We start from the raw sequence: 16,881 nt of genomic DNA, 5'->3' as shown, positions 1-16,881 counted from the left end.
TTTATTTTAAATAGTTAAATAATATGTAAATTACAAACATTTAAAAAAAATAAACATATATTAACATTAAATTTAATAAGTTAAAATAGTTGTAACATTTTTGAAATATAAATTTAAAATTTTGATTGGTAATGAAGGCTGTCTCTTTTCAAGTGCAGAATCTCGACTGAAAGCTATTGAGGATGTAGTTAATTTTCTGTGTGGTGGGGAGAAGTGCAATAACACTGCTTCAACTACCTGCTCTTTGCATAATTGAGTATGGATTGCACTGAATTTGTGTATTATCACTGGGCCATTTGCTTTTTCAGCAGTGAAGGCATTGTGGTATGCTTGAAATCTTGGAGAGCAGTCTAAGAGCTATGGTCAAGTCACCTTACTGAGATATGCAAAACATCATATAGGCATTTGTTTTCTTAAATTAGTGCCTATTTCGAACCACGTTAGGTGCTGTGAATGTCATGTGATCTGTGATGACATTTTATTTAAATCCACTTTTCCAAGTTTGAACTATGTTGCTTCATGAGCCTGAGCTCAACTGAGACTTATGTATTGTTTTATGCTTTTTGAGCATTAGGCGACAACTAGAAGGGACACATTTTATCCACTATTTTGGGAGGCAGTATGTTCTTGCCTGGGTGAGAACAGAGACAAATAATTAAAGGTTTGTAAAGTGAACCTGAGCACTTGTATTTTTAGAGTGATGGACAGTCACTGAAACACATCACCATGTCTGTAGACTATGGGGCAGATTTATGAAGGCCTTGCGCCGCCGGTGCGTCACTTTTTCCCCATGTTAAAAATGATGCACCGGCGGCGGAAGGCCTTCATAAATCTGCCCCTATGTTTTTGATGAACATTATGTAGCCGCTTGAAAAGATTATTCTCATCTATCCACTTCTCACCATATGATGGTGACTGAATAGATGGACCATATATTACATTTCTGTCTTGTACACTATTTGGAGTGGGTCAAAGGCAATAGGAATCCCTTCTTTCCTTGTTGCATTATGAAGGGCTATGCAACACTGTTCCTTCTCTTTTACCATGTAGTGGGGACAGACTTGTGCAACATGAGTCTCTTCTCTTATTGTTACTCTGTGTAGTGAGGAAAGGCTTGTTAAACCATATTTATTTATTAATACTTGAAGGCATTACTGTGCTTTACAGAGAGCAAATAGCAATGCATTTATCCACAGAAATCTGAATGTAGAATCAGAGATCTGGATCAATTTTCAAGGTGTAACCAAAAAAATCCATCAGTCAGAGTAGGTGGCTAGGAAAAAGTTGTGTTTGAAAATCTTTCCTAGAGAAAGAACATTGTGTAGGAAATGCAGATTGAAATGAATGACTGGTAAGAAGTGACATATTCTAAATCTTGCTTCCAAGAGGAGGAATTAATAATCCTGAGGCCAAGCAAGCCACCAGATAAGTTTAGCAAATGAGAGAGGTATGTTGATTAATTTTCATTTTTAAGCTAGCCATTAAGAAAATGAATTGAAAACAACTTTAAAGGGGAAGATATAATTGACGGACACACTCTGGTACTGTGTTGCTAACCTCCAGGTAGAAAAATGATTAGAGCAGGACGTGCAGTTTTAGTTGGATAGGTGGAAGCACTTTTCATTTTCTTTAGAGGGTGACAGTGGCATCTTCTATCTTGAGTTAATTCCAAATAGTAGGACAAGGTTTCTGATATACTTGGGGTGATGTGGAATAATTTGTTACTATGGGAGTAGAGTGCTAAGAAGCTGTCTTTGATCAATTTTTGTAGTTTACATACACATAAGCAAGGAGTGAGGATGTCATCTCAGGACAATATTTTCAGATATAATTGTCTATTCTCAACATTTTGAGAAATAGAGAGTACCAGCTGCTCAAACACCAATATCAGAGGTTCAAGATACAGATTGAGATGGATATGGGTGCCAGCATGGAGCCCAGAGGAACATCACATGACTATGTTGCCCTTTCTTAGATTTTTTGCCTGCTCTTTACTGTTTGAACACGGCTGCTGAAGAAAGTAGGGAGCTAGTTCAGGGCCTAGCTTTGAATGTCAGTTTGATGCCCAAGCATTGCTAGTAACCTACATTGATTAGCTGTGTCATGGGCTGCTAATAGAACAAGAAGGACAGTTTTGCAGTGGTCTCAAAAATCTACAATCATGAGTAACTGTCTCTCTTCTGCATTCAGAGAAGAACACAAAATTAACAGTGCATAGGTAGGTGTTTGTCATTGATGTAGGGGTCTACTGTCTATCTTACACCATGTTTTGGTAAAAGCCTTACCTGACTACGGTTCCATTCTACCTCATTTGCACCATGCATGGGGGATAAGATTGAAGCACCACATGTTCCTTCTCACTGTTTTCTAATATGCTATGGGGACAAGTTTAAGTGACAATGAGATCTTTTCCGTCTTTATTACATCATATGATGGGTGTAGACATGACTTGGCTATAATGACACTTATAATATTCTAACAAACAATTTATACATGTCATGTTCTACCTAATGCTGTTCTGTAGTATCACCAAATATCAAATCATATTTAATGCCAGCAAAAATAACACCTTTACCAATTCTCTAAAAATAAACAAAGAAAAATTAAATGGAAAATCGACAAATTTTATGAACAAAGTGTGTTTGACATTTGAAATGGTATACAGGCTTTAGCGCACATTTTTTACAACGCACTACCATTACCACGCATCTGTTACAACGCATACCATTACAACGCATAGCGCTTTGGGGCAATTTGACATAGGGAATGGCTAGTGAATAGGTTAATTTACTATCCAATAACCTTCCCTAGTGTCAAAGGGGACTGGTGTTGCAATAGTAAATTAAACTATTCACTATCCAGCACCCAAAGCACTATGCGTTGTAAAGGTATCGCGTTGTAAAAAATGCGCGGTAATGGTATGCGTGGTAAAAATGTGCGTGCTAACATCATACATCCATTTGAAATTGTACACCACAAAAAAGAGTAGATTTAATTGATTATATACTTTCTCCGAGTGCTGATGTTGTGAAATCACAATGCACATGCTTGGACAAACAAATCCCTTTTTCTTTTAGTCGTGAGCTGCATGACGCCTCAGGAGCTGACTAATGGAGTGTACAAGTATCAGACGAAACCAGATGTCAACACGTACCAATCGGTGATCAAATATGAATGCAATGAGCCATACTACAGAATGGTGAAACAGAGTGGGGAGGGTAAGTGGCTCTATAATACAGATATCTATGATTAACTCTTGGCACACAGTGCTCACCAGAATCATGGGATTGAAGAAAATTACCCAAAAGTCTTGTTGGCCAATGAGGATCCTGATTGCAAGCTGACCGCCACTTAAAGTGGATGAAATATTATACGGGGCTTATTTACAAGGCCCTTGCGCCACTTTTGCGTAATTGTTAACTTGGGAAAAGTGACGCAAAAGTGGCGCAAGGGGCGTGTAAATCTGCCCCTACATTTTTAAGATCCAAAAGGTTAAAATAAGAACTGGATTCAATGTTCATTCTCTAATGATTCCCACCAAGAACCCAAGCACCTATGATGAGAAAAAAAGGTAGTACAGCCTTTCAGATTTACAGATCTCCATTCTCCATCCGGTGTTTGGAAAAAATATTAAATACTAAATATTGTCATACAAGAATATCAGGATGTCAAAAATATTGTCAATAGGAGTATCAAAGGTAAAAATATTGTTTTTTAAGAGTTGTTTTTAATTTCGTAAAAAATATAAATTTATAAAATGTTGTATGTAACGTAATTTCTAAGTGTTGTTTTGTTTGTAATTTATTGTAGTGTGTTTTGTTCTATATGTTTATTAATTGGTTTTATGTGTGTTTTTATAAGATCATTTTTAGTTATGAAATTGTTGATATTTGTCTTTTTAGCTAATGTTTAAACCTAATGCATTTATAATTTTTTTAGCAAGAGGATAGTGGGTTTGTTAGGGGGAAAAGGGTGGGGAGATTTTTAAAAAGTGCTTGTTTAAATGTAAATTGTTAATAACTTTAATAAATGATCATTATATTTCACTAACATACATATTAAGTATGTTAAATTAAAAGATTGTGATTTTATTTTAAAAATTAAAATTAATATTTCAATTATTTTCTTTTTTACATTCAAATATATTAACATTAAACTTTGTAAAGTAGCATCATTTAAAAAATGAAATAAACATTTTATATTTTAAAACTTTTGTGAAAAGAATTATCATAATTAAAATAGTTTACATTTCTTTATGTTGAAAGATTTAATTGTAAAATATTTGTTTTCAAACAATTATTTATTTAAAAGAATTGGTTTTATAAACTTTTTTATTTTATGATTGTTAATTGTGGGTTATGATTTAATTTTTTATTTTATGGTTCATAGTTTAGGAATGGTATGCTAAATATATTAAAAATATATTATTTAATAATAGTGATACAGCTAATATTTTATATGTTAATGTTTAAGTATGATATAAAGGTTTGTATTTTTGGTTAGTGTGTTTTTTAAATACTTTTTTGTTTATTTTTTATATCATAAATTATGTGTGAGTATGGAGTATTGAGTGTATATAACATTTTTAGTCTGTAGCACCTTGAATAAAATGTTTTATTGCAGTGTAAATAGTAAATGTCACCCCTTTGAATGTCCAACACCTTTCACAATTGGCTTAGATTGAAGTGTGCATAGTAAATGTCACCCTTCTAGTGTCCAACACCTTCCACAATTGAATTCAATTAGAGTGGAAATAGTAAATGTCACCCTTTTATTATTCAACACCTTCCCCAAATTTGTTTAGATTAGAGTGGAAATAGTAAATGTCACCCCTTTAGTGTCCAACACCTTCTCCAAATGGATACAAATTTGAGAAGGAATAGCAAATCTTACCACTTTACTGTCCAACAACTTCCGCAAATTAGTTCGGATGAGAGTGGGAATAGTAAATGTCACCCTTTTAGGGTCCAACACCTTCCCAAAATTGGTTTAGAGTGTAGTAGTAAAAGTTAATGTAGCCCGTTTAGTATCCAATACCATAACCAAATTGGTATAGATTGGAATGGGAATAGTAAATGTCACCCATTTAATGTCCAACACCTTTCCACAATTGGTATAGATTGGAGTGAGAATAGTAAATGTCATCCTTTTAGTGGCCAACACCATCCCCAAATTGGTTTAGATTGAAGAGCAAACAGTAAATGTCACCCCAGTAGTGTCCAACACCTTCCCCACATTGGTTTAGATTGGAGTAGAAGTAGTAAATGTCACCCCTTTAGTGTCCGAAACTTGGCTTACGTTGGAGTGTGATTGTTTCATTTTATAATTTTAGTGTGAAATTATTTGTTTAAATTGTATTTGTATGTAGCAGAAATAGTTTGTGTTATTTAATTAGTATTGTTGGCGTTTAGAAATATAATACAAAAAATAGTTGCATGTTTCTAATAAATAACATTATTAATTACATATTTATATAGAATAAAGACATGTAACACATTTTCTAATTATATATTTATAAAGTTTATTTAATGTAAAGATGTATATTTCAACATAATATACATATTTATGTATAGATAGATAAATACAACATTTGAAATGTATTTTTGTTATTACATAAAAAAATTACATAATATTTAAATAGTATTGAATTTTGTATATTGACCACTTTCTCCCCATTGTTTATAATTTTTTATTTGTTTTATCTACATATTTCCAACAACATTTTAACGCAGGTTTTGTCAGTATATATTAAATAATTGCATATATTTCATGCTAATATTTATTTCATAGTATACATTTCTATAACATTTTGTTACAAAACCTTGTGACGTGTTTTACATGTTTAATAATTGTAAACCTTTTAATACATTTAATCAACATTTTTAAATATTTTACCATTCGAATCTATAGGAAGATAGTCTTTGTTTACGTTTCGTTTAGCGGCCTTTTTTATGGCTACCTTCTATTTTGTTGTCTATTTGTGCCATTTTTAGTTTATTTTCCGGGATCCAGGTCACGATAAGGTGCTGCAGTTTCATGGAACGGGTACGTCCTTTTTAAGGGTTTTCAGAGTAGGGGGTTTATAGGGGAGGTCTAGAGATTAGTTATAGATGTAATAATTTTTTTGTACATTGAGATGTAGTAATAGTAGCGTTTGTTGCTAGTGTGTAGTTTAGGGTTTTCGTACACTGTTATAATAATGTATCGTTATGTTATGTTACATTGTGTTATGTTACCTATTTTATAATGATTTAAGGCCTTCTTATGAGTTTGGCGGTCTGTGGACCGCCGCGGTAGCGGTCTGACCGTCACAAGCTCTGAGGTCCGACTGGCATATTACAAGATGGGAGTATTGCTATTGCAAAGACCGTAGGTGAACCACTGACACTGCAAGCACACCGCCGACTGCCGGGGTTTGCAGTTGAGGCAAATCAGCTGTCATAGGGCGGTACCAAGGAATCTCACTGCCGTCCGTATAATGAGTTGACTTTTCGATGAGCTGACCATGGCGGTGGGACTGCCACCTAAAGGTTGGCAGAAAAGAAGGATTTGGGGTACATACTGACTCCTTTTCTGTTCTTCCCATCAGAGTTTGACGTAGATCACTTTCTCCAGGTCCCCCCTATACAGCAGCATCTTCACCCCAAGGAATATGACCCCGTCTGCGGTGATACACAGGTAAGTGCTCTGGATACCAAACACCCATTGCCGGGACTGCCTACATATAGTTTGAACTCCAGCAATGGGAAGGTGGTATTTTTCCACATGTATCAATAATATGTGTGCATTCAACACATGTGCAGTTGAAATGTGCACACAGGCACAACAGATATGAAAAACTATTGCCCACCACAGTATGACTTCCGTAGCCACACCACAGGCCCCACGGTCAACTCCTAATACAGCCATCGGAAGAGCGCTTCTTGCGGCCATGGTCTTCGGGCAGTTGGATTCCCAAACTTGGTACTGTAATGTGTTTTGCAGGTTGGTTTTCTTGTTTACTTTACATTTTTGGCTTCCAATGTGTTCTATGGGCATTGGAAGGTACCTTTTTTCTTTTTTTAGGAAATCACTTTTTTCATAATAAACCAATATTTTTTTACTTTGATATCCTTTTTTGCGCCAAGGTGCTGGTATAGGCATTTCACCATGGTATTTGAGATTTGAGTTGGCATCTGTGTTTGGAGCGATGCAGTTTGCCAACCCAATTGTCTTCTAAATAATCTATTAGGGGGCTTAGTTTTCCTTCATTTTGTTGGTAGAAAGGGCTCTCTGTTAGTCAATTGTAGTGGTTAGCTACCTTTGGGACAGGGACGTGGGCTAGTGCAATCATGTTTTTTTTATAAAAGGGGTCTCCATATGCATTGATTGAAATGATAGTAACAGCCTCGTATGGCTGTGTGGGGGTAATTATTGTAATTGGTTTAAATAATGGCTTGTACAAAGTCTATGCATACTTTGTGTAGGTAATAGATATTTGGTTAATGGTTTAAAAGGTCATAGTAAGTGCTGCTTTGTTTATTTGGCAATAAGGCATATATAAAAGGAATATTTGTATTTTGATATTCACTAAGTATTGTGTATATTTGAGTGAATGGTTTGGGGCACATTATGAAGGTCCAACCCATCATCGAGGTTTGACAATAGATTAGTTTTAGTAAGTTATCTGCTATAGAGAATATAACAATTTCTTCATCATTGTTTAGGTTCTCATATAAAAGGAATGGTTCCTCCTTATATGTCATTGTTAAATGTTCATGTATGTCTGTGTCTTTGTATTTTCTGGTGACAGTAGGAGTATCGCTGATGGCTTTCTTAGTTTGTACAATTAAACATTTTAAAGTGGGTATAGGTGGTCGTTGGCCTGTGATGTGTTTGGGAACTTTAGGCAGTATATTTTAAGGATTTTGGTTGCAGGTTCCTGGGAACCAGTGGTTGCCCCTCTTATATCCTGCAACACCTCACTTCTATTTCTGTCACATTTGGGGTGTGGTTGTGTTCTCTTACATGAATTACAACATCATCTTTTGTAGTGGCCCTCCCATAGAATGCTTCAGAATAACATTTGGTACTTATTCATATTCATATTTCCTGTTGCTGCACTTTCTTGGTTGTAGGTGTAGCCCATGTGGCTTAGTAACTGCTTTCCTTTCTGGGAAACAGAGATACATTACTCTCTCTGTCATTGTATCTGAAAATAGTGCAATAGTACAAATATATACAATTTTTTTAAGTTTAAACTGCTTCTACTTCTGTTTTTTATACTAACATGTGCTTTTTAGATGTTTCACGCCATTTTGCAGCTTTTCTGTTGGGGTGTTCTAATGTCGAACAGGGCCTTTCTTTTCACATGGGGACCTTTCTTTTCACATAGATAAAAAAGTGTCTACTTTATTTTAAATGTTTATTTGTTACTAGTTTTTAGAGACTGAGGTAGTTAAGTTTATTTTTACCCTCTATTGAGGTGTGTTTATATTTTTTAATAATTTATGTACACTTACTGTTTTATATCTTTTTGCTGGTTTGTGATAGCTGTTTTTGCTGGCTTCATATTGCTTTTCGAAGTCTTAGGGCTAATTTTGAACCTGGCAGTCGGACCGCCAGGCCCGACCGCCATCAAGCTTCGGCATCCTGACCGCCATATTTTGACATGACTGCTGCAGTGGTGGTCTTGCTGTAGCGGGGGAATGCTAGGCTCATAGGAAGGCTGTATCATATCCCACAGTCGTGGCAGCACCTCCAGGAAATTGGTGCACTGTGTGCCATGCACCATGTCGTCCATGACACACAATGCATGCACAACCATACAATGGAAGCGGGGCGCTATATGTGCCCACAAGCACATTCTTTTCTGGGCTCTGACGCCCCGGGGCCTTGTTTGTGCCCCGTCCCACCCTTTCTGGTGAAGTCCACATCATGAAAAGATTGTTGGAAAGGGAAATCGTAATCACCACGGTGGTGCCTGTCTCGGCACCGACGCCATTTCGGTCACCATCCCGACCACCGATCCTGCCGGTGGCAGTGGTGTTGTATCGGGATAGTGTTGGTCTGATCACCTGAATTCAAATAGGGCAGTCGGACCGCCACTGACGGGCTGGCAGCAGCGGTCTGACCGTAATTATCATAATCAGGCCCTTAGTATTTTCTTTTAGGAAGTACAGGCAAAGATAGAAGTTGAAGAGTATTTTGATAATTATTTGTTATTTTACACTTTTACATTTATTAACAAGAAAGGTTTAGTTTAGATTAAAAATTGACTTACTTTGTTAGATTGTTGTGAAGATGTATATATGTCTTACTTAACAGTCTGGTCATAGAATCTGGCAGAGTTTCCTCATCGAGCAGCATTGGCTGTTTCTATTTAGTTGATAAAATTAGTCTGCCTTTTATGTTATTGATTTATTTGTTTGTCCGAATTTATTGATAAATGTTGTTTATAGTTGATTTTTAAAGGCTGGCTTAGTTTTATTTAGTTATGTCCTTTTATGTATATTTTATTGAAGTAAATTGTAAATATGTTCCTGATAGTATGCATTTATTTTTAATTTAAACATGTGTATGAAATGTGTTATGTTTATTTTAAATAATTGTTTTACATAAAAAGTACTTTTAAATATTTTTGTATGATAATATTATTTTGACAATATTACTGTAGTCGATATTGTGTTAAATAACATTTTTGATATATCATATGTTTATCTAAGTGTGGCAATTTTTTTGATTCTGATAATTGTGTTTTCAATATAACTAAAAGTCAAAATTGTTAACAATAATCAAATTATTTTCAATGTTGACTATATAAGATTTTTTCCTTGGTGCAGCAATTAATGCAGTTATGCAGAAGTCCTGGACACTCATGTGATCACCCTTGAAATCTACTGTTTCTTAGATGTTCATTCACTCTGCTATTGAGTGAAGACCCCTGGCTCTTTCAAGCTTGTCTTGCCAAGATAGCAGAAGAGTGTTTACTGCTTTCTGGCAAAAGACACAAAATTTGAAAATAGGTGTCCAGGCTTTGGGGCATTGACAAGGAGGGATTCTGAACATACACAGAACTATGTGCAGGAATATGGGACCTCGGTGTATAGTGGCTAATCCTTTCTACCGCCTCGGTACCCACAATCCAAGGACCAATTAGCTATAGTGTCTCACTCGCTCTCCTAAACAATCACGAAGATGCAAATCATTAGACACCCCAGAACACAACACTCCTTACTCTTTCAGGATTCGTGGTAACAAGACGTACCCTTTCGCTCACTCACTCGTACTTGTTCACAATAAGAATTGACAGAGTCACGGGTATAGTTTAAAATGTTTGTTTTAACTATCATGCTCTATAACGCAGTATACGAGCTACTACCAGCAGCATAACGCATAAACCTAAAACAGTTAGCATTGTAGCAAGTCCATATATTATGAAGGGAGATGTCTTCTTATAAAGACAGTGGATAAAGGATTATACGGCTTAATCACCCTCCCCTTGGTAAGAAGAAGTATTATTATATAATAGAGGATCTCTGGGCTTTGTCAGCAGGCCCCATACCTTAGTGCCTATATGGTATATCTACATCATAGGAACCGCATGGCTCTTCTCCCTGGAAAGGTCCTTCTCCAAGTGTGCGTTAATGTTAAACCTACATGTATCCACATATTATCAAAGCACAAGTGTGTTAGCATGTTTTGTCTAGGTGCTAGGGACTGACCAGAACAGAATAACAATGGGCATTGTTTGTCGACCTTGTTCACGGTGTTCAGACTAAACTCCAGGAATAGATCCAGAATGCACAAAGCAAACGGTTCTCATGTGAAAGGCATAAACAGAGTCTGGCAAGTCTTGTAGAAACATGCGCCAAAGCAGCATCATGGCAGCAGAGCTCATGCTAACTTAGCGATGTTGACAATGCCCCTATCTGCCAAACGACAAGATTAAGTAGATAGGTGACACAGTAGTGTTCATGTATCACCAAGCAACAGCTGCTAGACAGCCTTGACCTCATAATATGCCCTGATAGGTATTTCAGACCAGAACTGCTGGTGCCCCTTCACCTGCTGTTGTGTGACAGCAGGTATAGCAAATTATCATTTATTTTGTTTTCAGACATTGTCTGCAGTCTCTAAGATGGGTAGCCCCAGTAGACTCTTCCTCTGCACTAGAAGTAGATCACTGTGCACACAGAAGTAAGCATGTTCATTGTTCAGGTTCCATTTTGGAATGTTGAAGACTTCATTTCGGCATTGCGCTAGTTGTTCAGCTACTTCATTTTCAGTTATGTGCTTCAGCTCTAACATATGTGTAAAGCGGCTGTGTTGATCAGTGGTGAGGCTCTCAAACTCTCAAAATATGTGATTGTGAAGCCTACATTTCTGCCATAGTTTCCTGCCTGTTATTCATTTTGAATGGTGGTGGAAAATCATTTAGCTCAACGTCTTCTAAATCCGCATGGCCTAATGGCTTTAACTGGACATCTTAGGCAAACCTGTAAAAGTGGAAAAATGGTTAAAAAACAATTCTTCAAGCTAACTGCATATGAAATTAAATTGTTGATAAAAATTACTGGTTTTGCAAAGTTATAAAAAGAGTTTTCACTTTATAAACCATTTTATTGTTGCTTATTCTTGTGCTTTCAATATGCAGCCACTGTATTACTCATATCTTAGGACAAAGCATTGGTTCTTCAAATGTAAAGCACTACCACACTGGAAAAATCTGCATCATTTAGCCAATGCTATCTATTTCATGATTTTTTAATGCATTGAGGTACCCATTTCACAAAGATAACTTACACGTTTGAGCAAGTTTACACTTTTTAATTGGTTTCCTACTTCTCGCTATTCACAAACTCTTGAGGGCACGTTACTACTGAAAAAAAAACCAGTAGGAAGCCCAGTACTACACATGGCCAACCACTGGTACTTCATCACCCTCCCATAAAAATGTTAGATTAAAGTATTTAAAATATATAGACCAAACTCACTGGCTGTATGCACTCCTCAAACCTTAGCCCTTGCCTGTTGAATTATATTGGGAGGACAACAGTAACAGCTTGAGCCTGTTGGATGCCAAGGGCCAAGGAGTGACTCTTATGCTCAACATAACCTGGCTTTCTCTTGCAAATGCTTCAATGGAATGTTACTGTCAATTTGCATTGTTTCATATACAAACTAAGCTTATAAAATGGCAGGCGGCTCCCACATTGCAGGTAACCGAGTGTAGCCACTGAAGACAAAAACACTCTAACAAGACCACATGCAGGCTTGTCGGCCCTTATTGGATACGTTTCTTTCAAAGTATAGAATTTTTTAAAGACAGCTCGATAGAAAGGTTACAAAGGAACATTGGGGCATATTTTCAAGGGATTAATCTCCACTTTTTTGGCATTTAAAATCCAAGAAAGCGGAGATAAAATTATCTCCCTATCAGCAACAGGGTGCTAACACGCAAATTCGCATGTTAGCACCCTTTTTGTCTACGCTTCCCCTTGCATCTCTAATGAGATGCAAAGGGGGCTTTCCAGAGAAAAATAATAGGAGAAATGTTGTTAAGCAACATTTCGCCTATTATCAAGGATTTCGCTAACCCTGTTAGTGATAACAAAGGAGCGCTAACCGCGGTTAGCGCTGCTTTTTTTACACCTGGTATTTTCCTGACTTAGCCATGATATCCTATGGAAGGTGGATATCATGGCTAAGTTTGTGAGCCCCTAGCATCAAGCTAACGCCAAACTTCGAGAGATTATCGTTGGTTTTCCAGCGATAATCTCTCATTTGGCTGTTAGCGTGAGGATTTTTATCACTTCTGAGATAAACCTTGCTAATAGCAAGTTATCTCTGCGATAATTTCTGCCGATGCTTAGCGTTAAAAAAGTCGTTGCTAATCCTCGTTAGCGATAAATATCGCTAATCGTTGGTAATGCCCCATTATATTTAGTGGTCTCGACAGAGAAGAAGAAAACTTGCTCACCCCACTCTTCAATTGGATAGACTCTTTCACATGCCTTTAGAGAAATGTTTTACACCAAATCACAATACTCTTCAAATCCAACCAGAGAACTGTTTAGATCAGCCTTTTATTTCATCTTGTTCTCTCTTTCATCACAAACCCTTGTAGATCAAAAAATATTGTGAGGATGTAGCAAATGATTTAGTGATACAGATGCAAAAACTCTCTTATTCCATCTTTCATCTCTTGTTTTCAAGTGGTGTCAGACCATTGCTGAAGCTTGAAAAGCTTCCACTGCCTGCATCAAAAAAGAGGATTAGATTTAAGTTATGCCTCATGCATAGAGGCTGTTCTGATATGGAATCCTCTAACCTATCAGCTTACTTATGCAAGCACAGCCCAACAAGGAGCTTACACTCTCCAAACTTTACTCTTTTTGATTCCCAAGATTCAAAGCTCAAGTGCTAAAAGTAGGGCATTTGCTGTTTGCGGGTCTAAGCCATTTGCTGTCTGCGACGATAAGCCTTGAAATACATTGCCAGAAGCCTGAAGGGCATTATTGTTATTATCGGCGACATGATGACTGTATATGCCTGGACTCATTGCACTTTGTATGTCTTCTTCTTCTTGGTTTATATTTGTGCACTGACTCAAGCAAGCAGGAGTTGATTTGGGGGCAAATGTACATTGACTTACAGAAGATTGTTCATTGAAACAGAGGCAGGAGTGCCTTAACCCCTTAAGTGCTGATGACGGCCCCCATCCGTCATGCACTACGGCGCTCGTGTGCTGATGACTGCTGGGGGCCGTAATAAACCTGCCCACTTTGAAAAACGCCGCACTGGCGCAGAATCGCGGCCGTGCCCAAGGGGTTAATTCACATCCAGTCACAGATAACTCAAAGCCAAAAAACAGATAGATCTCACCTCATCACATGAGGGTATGAGCGAATACAGAGACATGGCACACAGACTAGTGTTCATTGGCTCAGTGATAAGGGTGCAGGCATTGACATTTAACAGCAGACAGAGAAAGGATTAGACCAGATTCATAGAGAAAGATGAATGAAAATTCATATTCTGAATATCATTTGCGCTGGTGCTGAAATCAGACTGTGCACAGGAGTCTGTCTGTCTGTTTCTCCAGAATCTTTAGCAGTCATTTTTCCCACTGCCCTCCTCTCCTTTCCACAGGCCCATATACCTGCACTGCAGAGCGTCGCTGGAAGGACACCCATGGCTCTGAGGGCATCCCGCAGTGTCTACCAGGTGAGTGTTGACTTAAAGAAGTGGGGAGTGTGGAGAAGTGTGGCTCAATGGTTAGAGAGGCAGACCCTGATGCAGAGGTCCGGCCCGGGACCAGGGTTCAATTCCCGCCTCGGCGGGTCTTGGGCTCAATTTCCCCGGACCTGATAATTCTCGCCTCGGTGCCTATTCTAAGCATGGGTCTCACTCTGCAACTCTGGGCAATAGCTTGCTTAATCTCCACACTGGCCCCACCAGCGCTGGGCCTGGCTTCACCTTCGAGGTGCCCAGGAGTGGGCACTTCACAGGGAAAGGCTAGGAAGGGTTCCACAGCGGTATGTGTACAGCGCCTTGAGACCCCTTCAGGGGTGAAGCGTGTGCTATATAAGCACTACATTTACATTTAAAGATGAGGGGATATTAGTTAACAGGGAGAAGGAGGAGCTGAGATATGCATTGACCATCTCCACAACGAGGACTTTGGAAACACATCCCCACACTCATCCATATTTAGAATTAGGGAAAGAGATAAATATTCCGGGGCAGATTTACAAGAAAGTGACGCATCTATAGAGATGTGGCACCTTCCTTGCGCCACCCTAAAAAATGCATGCGCCGCCATGGATGCGCCGAATTGCAGAAGAATTTACAGATGCATCAGAAATTCTAACGCATCTGTTGGGGCAAAAGTCACGCATTGCGGAAGTCGTGTCAAAAGCACGACGCAACTCCAACAATGCATTTTGTGGCCTATTCCCACTACACTGTGTCACTCCTTACGCCTGCTTCGAGCAGGCGTAAGGTTTTGACGCAGTGGCGTCCTAAAAGTGATGCAGTGAAATCTTGTAGATTTCACTACATCACTTTTACAAGGCTTTCCTGCGTAGGAACACCCCCCTGCATACATTATACCTGATGAAGGTATAATGTGACGCAGGGCTTTCCAACGTGACGCATCATGTATGCATAAAACATACATCCCATCAAAGAAACAAGGGTTCTCTATCTATGCACTCTGGATCTGCAAACGTAGGCCTGTAGGAATCATGATTGCTCCCACATTGTCCGAACCAGGAAAGAGCTGAGGACACACTTCTCCAAATAACTTTACATCACTATATAGGGCCAGATGTAGGAGCCCTAATACCGGTCGGAAACGGCCGATTTCGGCCGTTTCCGACCGGTATTTGGGTTTTCAGATGTAGGGGGCTTAAAATTACAGAATCAGTATATTTACCGATTCGGTAAAATTACCGATTCGGTAAATTACCGAATCGGTAAATATACCGATTCTGTAATTACAAATGTAGGTGGCACACTTTACAGTGCCACAGGCCCTTAAGAGTCGGTATTTTACCACAAAATCCTATTGTGTGGTAAAATACCGAATTCAGGTGTGCATGCACATCTGTGCATGCACACCTGTGCAATGTGACACACAGACATGCCCTTAGGGCATGTATGTGTGCCACATGGCACACAAGCCTGTACTTGGGGTGCTAGAGGGTGTCAAAGTGACACCCCCTGCACCCTTGCAGGATTCGTTATTTACCGATTCTGTAAATACAGAGGGGCAGATTTATGAAGGCCTTGCGCCGCCGGTGCGTCATTTTTAACATGGGAAAAAGTGACGCACCGGCGGCGCAAGGCCTTCATAAATCTGCCCCAGAATCGGTATTTCCCATTGATTCCTATGGGCTTCAAAGCCCATAGGAATCAATGGGAAATACCGATTCAGTATTTACAGAATCGGTAAATACCGAATTTTACAGATTCGGTAATTCAGATTTTTAAATTACCTACATCTGCCCCCTTCCCATTTACGGACTCATAGGGCCAGATGTAGGTGGCCAATTACCGGTCGGTAACGGCCGAATTCGGCCGTTACCGACCGGTAATTGGAATTTGAGATGTAGGTCACTCAATGTGACAGAATCGGTAAATTTACCGATCGGTAAATTTGCCGATTCTGTAAAATACCGAGTCGGTATTTTTACCGAATCGGTAAATTTGAGATGTAGGTGGGACTCTTCTGAGTCCCACAAGCCTTACCGAATCGGTATTTTACCATCAAATCCTATTTGATGGTAAAATACCGATTCCGGTGTGCATGCACATGTGTGCATGCACACCTCTGCCATATGACAGGCAGACCTGCCCTTGGGGCATGTATGCCTGCCACATGGCACCCGAGCCTGTTTTGGGGGGGCCAGAGGGTGTCAAAGTGACACCCCCTGAACCCTTGTGAAAATCGGTATTTACCGATTCTGTAATTACAGAATAGGTATTGCCCATTGATTCCTATGGGCTGCAAGGCCCATAGGAATCAATGGGCAATACCGAATCGGTATTTACAGAATCGGTAAATACCGAATCTTAACGATTCGGTATTTACCGATTCTGAAATACCTACATCTCCCCCCCTCTATTTTACCACCTCTTAAATACCGATTCGGTATGAATCGGTATTTAAGAGGTGGTAAATAAAAATTACCTACATCTGGCCCATAAATACCGAATCGATAAAATTCGGTATTTAAGAGTCTGTAAATGGGAATTACCTACATCTTGCCCTATAAGTAACATTTCACTTCCACTTTCAGAACCCAACTTCTCCTTTATTCACTCATTGACTGCATCCTTGCTTTCGACCACATATCGCACTTTGCAGCCTTTTGAATTTGCTTGTGTCATACA

General features: G+C 38.7%; 1 protein-coding gene across 1 annotated transcript in view; it reads left to right on the top strand.

The window, feature by feature from the left end:
- LOC144768095 (complement C1r subcomponent-like) overlaps positions 1–16,881 on the top strand; it is a 62,159-nt gene that overhangs the window by 42,799 nt on the left and 2,479 nt on the right. Inside the window, exons 9-10 of the mRNA XM_078651482.1 lie at positions 3,078–3,218; positions 14,134–14,208. Of these exons, the coding sequence (XP_078507608.1) occupies positions 3,078–3,218; positions 14,134–14,208 (216 nt within the window). The remainder of the gene's footprint in view (positions 1–3,077; positions 3,219–14,133; positions 14,209–16,881) is intronic.

This window comes from Lissotriton helveticus, chromosome 7 (assembly GCF_964261635.1).
Source record: "Lissotriton helveticus chromosome 7, aLisHel1.1, whole genome shotgun sequence".
NCBI classification, from domain to species: Eukaryota; Metazoa; Chordata; class Amphibia; order Caudata; family Salamandridae; genus Lissotriton; species Lissotriton helveticus.
Note: the sequence above shows the minus strand (reverse complement) of the source record. Positions and strands in the feature narration are given on the sequence as shown.